General features: G+C 40.3%; 1 protein-coding gene across 1 annotated transcript in view; it reads right to left on the bottom strand.

Moving 5' to 3' along the window:
- Positions 1-1545: 1545 nt before the first annotated feature.
- The window catches only part of LOC137979980 (short-chain dehydrogenase/reductase family 9C member 7-like), an 8668-nt gene continuing 2713 nt past the window's right edge, over positions 1546-7500 (bottom strand). The window contains exons 2-3 of the mRNA XM_068827303.1: positions 3630-4052; positions 1546-3276 (exon numbers count right to left, since the gene is read on the bottom strand). Of these exons, the coding sequence (XP_068683404.1) occupies positions 3080-3276; positions 3630-4052 (620 nt within the window). The 3' untranslated portion in view covers positions 1546-3079. The remainder of the gene's footprint in view (positions 3277-3629; positions 4053-7500) is intronic.

Raw genomic sequence — 7500 nt, forward strand, 5'->3', positions numbered from 1 at the left:
TGCTCGTCGGAAATTTTGAATTTAACCCCCAAAGGAGACCATCTGGGCGTGGCTCAAGCTTTTTGTGACCCCTAAAGGAGACCAATCTGGGCGTGGCTTAAGAAAATTTTGACCCCTAAAAGAGAACGCTTAAAAACACACAAATACGACATGCAATGAGTTTTAATGATATAAAGACATAATCATCGAATGCTTTTATCTAAAAGTAGTTTTTAAAAGCAAAATTTGACTTCTGTTTCTCTTCGCGTAATTCTGTGTTTCTTCGCGGAACCCTAAACGAGACCTTGGCGGTTTAAAATATTGGCGCTTTGCCCGGAACACCCTAAGCGAGACTAAAATCCAAAATTTTCACCCCTAAGCGAGACAACGAGCATCCCTGTCTGTTTCATATGGGAGTCCTCCCCCCCCCCCCCCCCTCCAGGATTCAGGCCTACGTGCAGAATCGAGAAGTCAGAAAACGCGCAATTGCAAATTGCAGAATGTCGGCTCAGCAGCGAGATTTCATTATGAACTCAATTGCTTGTAAGGTGTCAGTATAGGATGTTTAGTTGAGATGTTTAAACTACTGTAAGTAGTAATACAATACGACATTTGGTAACTAATTACATTGAAAGTCAGAACATGTCGGACCAGGAGCCCATGAGCTCCTGGCCGGACCTAAAATTCGAGAGAAGTCAGGAAACGCAGAGAATTTTGTTCAAAGGTCAAAATATGACGGATGTTATGATTTTAGTATTCAGGAAACGCGGAATGTATTGTCTCGGAGGTCAAAAGAGATGTGTATTGTCGAAGACAAGAAATGACAGACATTTTACTTTGCAGGAAAGAGAAGGTGAAAAAGTTTGTCTTTAATTTTGACCCTGAAAACGCGCCATATTCTCGTCACCAGGGACTCGGATCTTATGTCTGCGCATAACCCGAGGCTCTGGGGAAACTCTATGTCGATGAACATGCGCCTTGGGTTCTTATAGCCAAAAATTGGCTATTTGAATCTTTCGGCACAGGCTCACTCCTCGTGCTAACATGAATGTACCAATCAGAGACGCTTTTCATTGTGCTTCACGAAAACCAATGAAGACACTTTGTTTCAGGGTTCCCCACAGCTCTTCTCTCCCTCAGTCATGCACAAAAGAGAAGAGCTCTGCGGTTGAGATTGGGGTAAGAGCATCACTAACAACTTTAACTTTGCAATCCAGGAAATTATTGCCCGAAAATTAGAAAAAAAAAGTATTCAATATCCGACGACAACCGTACTACCAACGTTCAATAATTCCGAAAACAATATCTGATTTCTCTTGAGAGCACATTCCAATGCAAGTTTGTTACATACACGCTTTTCTAACACATCGCCGATATTACTACAAAGCATTCATTTCTCAAGCTGTTTACAATACTCGCGCCAGTGTCGTATCACTATTCACTAACTCTCAGCTTCACCTCGAGTTTGCAAATAGTGATACAACACTGCCGCTCATGTTGTAAACATTACATACGGGATATTTCTAGCCATTACTCAAGACTAGCTGTGACAACTTAACAATCAGCCCAATTTTTCAGTCACTTTAATTTATCCTTTCAACTACCGGTACGTTACATTTTTTAATAGTACACTATGATAATATTATAATAGTTATTTACTGCATATCTAAAGTAGAGAGAATGGACTCAAAGGAACCCAAGACTGAAGTGTGAGAGTTTGGTCTTCATCACAAGGGTTAAATTTAATGTCTGTTTAATATATAAAGCAAGGATTATTCGGTCTTAGGGAATACCTTGGTCTTCACAAGAAATTACATGTAAGCACAAGTGTTCAAAAGATAATGCAAGGAAGTCTACTTTGCAGAGACAAAAGGGTACCTTTTTTTCCCAGAAACAACTAAGACAGTCGAAAAGGTCTCGGCACTATATGTGGAGCTTTAGGAAGGACAATGGCTGTAAGTATACACAAAGCAATAGTTCTGCTCGTGAGTTTTTTTACTTCAGCCCATTCCTTAGCTTTTCTCATCCTGACATTCCAATTGACCAAATTCAAGGTTGAGTTGGACATGAAAACCTGACATGATCTCAGTTTTCTCTTAATACCCACACCATTCCTAACAGTTTTATCCCTGGAGAGCTGGCACACCCTTTCCAAGCCAAAAGTAATGTCTTGGAATAATCACAAAATTATTACAACAACAGTTATTCTAAAATGACCAACTTACAGAGATTCTAAAAAAAGCTTTTAGAATCTAAGTACGCTGGCCAATTTACAGTATCAACTCCGTTGATAAAACCAAATTTTTTTATACTACTTCCCCACCGACGCAGCACCACAGTTTCTTTAGAAACTACCCCCTTCATTCTCAAATGACTAGTTTGTTATTACCAGGTAGAAACCCACAAGGGCAATAGTTTTCTTACTGTCTTGGCCCAGGTCACTTTTATGTTAAGTTACTTATACATAATTATAAGATTCCCCTTTCAGGGTTGAGGTCTGTTTCATGCTTACTTATGTACATACATAAACATATATTTAATTGATCACTCCAAGCTAATGGGCTTTTCAGGGGCCATGAAATGAAATAGATGAAACAACAACAACAGAACAATGACTTTTTTAGAGTCCCAACTAGCTGGAGGCAAACCAACAAGTTACTAGTAGAACCTAGAAGTTGAACCAGATTACCAGGATCTAATTCCAGGAGTAAGATATTGAACCCGGGATGTCCAGATCTCAAGGCAAGTGCCTAATAATGGTTACCTATTACAGCGGTAGATGGTTCTTCATGTTACACCTAGCCTGGGAGCAGGCTCTCATGGCCACTCTGGGAAAGAGTGGTGAAGATTCAAATAAGTTTAATAAGTTCCTTTACCTTTTGAACTCAATGGGAAATAGCATGATGACTTCTGTGAGCCAACTCGTATGTTAACCCATTGAATCCTGGGGGTTCCCCATTGACGAGTAAAATCGTCTGGCGTTAGAGTAAAATACTCAGTATGGCCACTTTAGGCCGGTTTATGGGGGTTTTTCAGTGAGTGATTAATGAAACTAATGTACATGAGACGTCAGCAAAGATTCCCTTGAATACATTGGGAATCAACAGTATTCAAGAAGTAAATCCTGCAACTCAGATGGCAGAAACGAAAGAGGCTTCCAAATGACCTTATGGTCCAACCCTACGGAATAACGCAGCTTGGGTCGTCTGCACACTGCAGCATGAGCCATTGCATCAACAACTTTATAAGTATGTGGTGACATCAGACGCATGAAGTTTGTTTTCAGTCGCTTTTTCACTGAAAGTAATATTAATATCAATATGATCAGAATTGTCAGCCACTTTATCTCTCACACACACACACACAATATGGCCACTTCTCTAACACCAGGAGCAAACAGCTGGGAAATTATTTGCTTTTGTTTTACCATAGTTAGTAGAGGAGATCTCCTTTACTAAATATGGTTTTACTGAATGAAAAAAGCGTATTTCTTGGTTTAAAGACAGTTGAACTGCCAAATGGCTAAAAGTTCAAGCCCAGGAGGAAGCCATCTCCTGTCTTAGGAATGGGATATGAATACTCCTGAAAATGGCACAATTCCTCACCTTGCGCGGCTTTCAGCTTTTTATAACCAATTATATTTGACTAACCTTGTTCATAGAATTCATTTCCATAGCTTTCCTTTGTTTCCTTGTCTAGATTATGCCATATTTTTTCTAATTCCTCTACAGCCTTTGAACGATCATTAATATTTGTTTTGAAGAAGCCTGGCTCAATGATGTGAACTGTAACTCCAAAAGGCTTAACTTCTCTGCGTAGCCCATCAGAGAAGGCTTGAACACCATACTTCGATATGCAATACGACACTACTCCTCCCACGCTGACTATTCCCAGTGAACTTGCCATATTCACAATGCGCCCTTTAGTTTGTTTGAGAAGAGGAAGGAATGCCTTGGTCACTGATACTGTTCCCCAGAGGTTGACCTCGACAACGCTCTTCAAGCTCTCCATGGTGTTCCATTCCACTAACCCAGGTTTTATAATACCTGCATTGTTTACAACTGCCCATAGACCTGAAAATGGTACTTTATTATTATAAAAGCAAACATCTCGTTGCTGTGACCTACAATAATACATACAATACATACTTAATTGACCGCTCCCCATAGGGGCTTTTCAGGGCCAATGAAACACAATCAACGAAACAACAGAACACAACAACAACTGTTAAGAATCCCAACTGGCCGGAGGCAAACCAGTCGGCTATTTACAAGCGCAGCTGAGAAGTTGAACTAGGGACTACCAGGAACAAATTCAACGAGTGGTCAGAGCGGGTCTTGAACCGGGCATCTCCGGATCTCAAGGCAAGCGCCCTAACCACTGGGCCACACTGCCCGTGGACCTATACACCTTATTCCAAAATGGCCGCCATTAAGATATTCTCTTGTTTTCATTCAAATTAGACCTTGATGCCTCGTTCAAGGTAAAATAATCTTTTGAATTTTCAGCTCAAGAACGAGGCATCAAGGGCTAATTTGAATAAAAACAAAAGAATATTTAAATGACGGCCATTTTGGAATAAGGTCTATTGTTTCTAACATGCCAGTGAGTGTTCAGCAGAAAGTCCTTTCACTTCAGTTGTCGACATGTTTGTATACAGACATCTTCCCAATGGTTGAGAGGCTGGTATTCTCACCCTCGAGCTTAAATAGGAGGGAAGGGAATTGACAAGGGTAGTGGAAGGGCTTTTTTCACAAAAAAATGATTAAAACATTTTGAACATTTTTTTTTCACCGTGAATATTCCCTGTCTACACTTGAGACCTGAGAACTTCAATTATTTCAGTTCCGAAAATTTATGCCAGTTTACAAGTATACAACACGGACTGTTGACTTTTCATGGGGATGAGTAAAAAAATCTTGCACATGGAGCGAGAAGATGAAATCGTGCAAGAGGGAGCTTGGGGAAAATTAGGGTTAGGGTTATCAGAATACTGTGGGGCCGAACGACCTGTATATTCAACCAAACAATAAGGATATTTAACATTTTCGGTGAGAAAAACGTTTTAGAGAGGGCTGTTATGATAAAAGTCCTTGGAAACCATCCACTCGAAGCAGCGCCATTGAAAAAGGCGGATACGTGGTGCACCTTCCGCTCTTGCATGACGTCATAAGAACACGTGATGTTTTTCTTTTGAGCGAGTTGAGTTTTGAGCGTCGAGTGTAACTATCTAGCGTTGAGTTTATAATACAGTCCTGTGATGTGATATAACGAACCAGTGCAAAAAGAATGTCATTCGAGCACACGTGGCAATTCAGATACGGGGCTACGCGGCTGTGGCTACGGGGATACGTGGGTACGGAGCTACGTTTCTACGTGGCTGCGAGGCCACACGAGTGCTATATTCTTCACACGATGAAAGCTAAAATTCAAAGAGTGCTTAGGCCTAATCACTGAAACAATCGCTTAGGCTTATTCAGTATACGAGTGCTATATTCTTCACATAAACTCGTAAATTAAGAGTGTAGTTAACCGAACCGTAAAAAGAAGATCGATGTGTATTCATGTTTCAGCAAACTTGTTTCTTTACTTAGTCACGTGGGATGCCAGAGGCATACCGCGTCCTCTTTTGGGAAGACCTTAGACAGCAATGACCAGCACCAGGTTGCTGACCAGCGGTTTTCGTTAAAACAATGGTTTGCTGGGGGTGCTCAGTCTCGAGGGCTCAGAAAACCTGGTTGTGTTCATTGTTATTTAAGATTTTCTTGGCGGGCTTCCATTAAATTTGTTCCGCCATGTTGTAAACTCAGTAGCCAAACCTTCTATCCAAATATGGAAGACAGGTCACGTGCATTATCGAATGAATTTTGTTCGAATCATCGAATGAATATTTCTTGAATTATCGAATGAATTTTGCTGGAATTTTGCTGGAATCATCGAATGAATATTGCTTGAATTGTTCCGTAAATGGAGGAGAGAATCGAATGCGTATCAAGGCGATTTTATCGAATTTTGCTACAAGTTTAGAGCGAGTTTCAAACCAAAACCAAAGTAATTACTTTGGCCAATCAAAAAGGACGGAGACAATCAAGTAAACCAATGAAAACTCGAAGTAATTACACGTAGCCGACACAAAGCGCGGGAAAATGTGCATTCGCGAGCCACGATTGCTTTGGGTTTCACTTCTGATTGATTGAAAAAATAGCGCGAGAACTTTGAACCAATCACTGAGAGAAGTAAATGCAAAACCAGCAATTCGCTAATTACTTTCGACACTCAATTGAAAACCGCTCTATGGAATGTATTGAACAAACTCAAATATATTTGAATTTTATTGTCAATATGTGGAAATTATCAAACGCATATACGCGACATCGAATATTGACACATTTCGGCAACCATACCGGACAGGGCTTAATTTCAGTGAACTTTTGTCTTGGAAAGCTGTCAGAAGCTCAGAGGACACGCTTAGCTTGTGATGGAGAAGAAGTTGTAAGGAATTTTGAAAATGGTCACCATGTCAGCCTTGAGGCCAATGTTTCTCGATTTCCTTTTATTTTATTCTTATTTTGTTCTTTCCGGGTTTAGTATTTTACTTCACCACATGTCTTCTCAGGGGGTATTTATCAAAGACGCCTACCATGGCACTGTAATGATTTACGATACCTAGACAATATCGCGTACTATGAGAGGTACATATTACGCAAGGACAACTTGAATCTCCTGAATAACAAAACGCAGCTCAGTTGACAGTTATGGAAAAAAAAGCACTGTCAAGTTATTGCACAACCACACGTACACAATGCGTTGCTATTTTTAAAAATATCCCGTATCCTGATCGCTTCTCGAACTTTCGGCTACGATTATTTTTTCGGCCAAGGGCTACGGTCAAGTACCATTGTGCTACGATACTTTATTCAGGGCCGTATGAGGCAGGCACAGAACAGTTTCGGCTGTGTATCTGTTCTCTGGAGAAGCGATCACTAGGATTTTTTGGTTTCGTTTTTGATAGTTTTTTGTTCAGCTCGAGCATAGAATCATGACAAACTCTTGTAGTTTCTGAGAACTATTTACTGACTTGAAGGTTTTGTTGAGTTAAGAATCGATAATAGAGAGTTTTGGCGATTTGAACCCGGATTGGACTACTGGATTTAAGCTTTTTTCTTAATGAGATTTCAAGTTATTGTGGAACGTTTGGTACCAAATTGCCCCAACACTGAAATCAAGATTATGGAATTGTAAACGAAGACTTTGCACTGGACTATGAAACACGCAACTACGGGATTTTAGATTTTTGAGCATTGCGAGAAATGGAGCACAGATGTTGTCTTTTTGTCGTCGCCACGGCAAATTTAAACAGTTTTCAAGGAATAAGTGTCTTTTTGTCTTCGCCACGGCAGATTTCAATAATTTGCAAGGAACTAGACCAGGATTACGGAACCGGACTTCGAATACAGGATGATAAGGTGTTGAACTGTGATTTATAATAAGTTTTTCGGATGATTTAGAACTGATTGTGGA

This window comes from Montipora foliosa, chromosome 12, assembly GCF_036669935.1.
Source record: "Montipora foliosa isolate CH-2021 chromosome 12, ASM3666993v2, whole genome shotgun sequence".
Lineage (NCBI taxonomy): Eukaryota > Metazoa > Cnidaria > Anthozoa > Scleractinia > Acroporidae > Montipora > Montipora foliosa.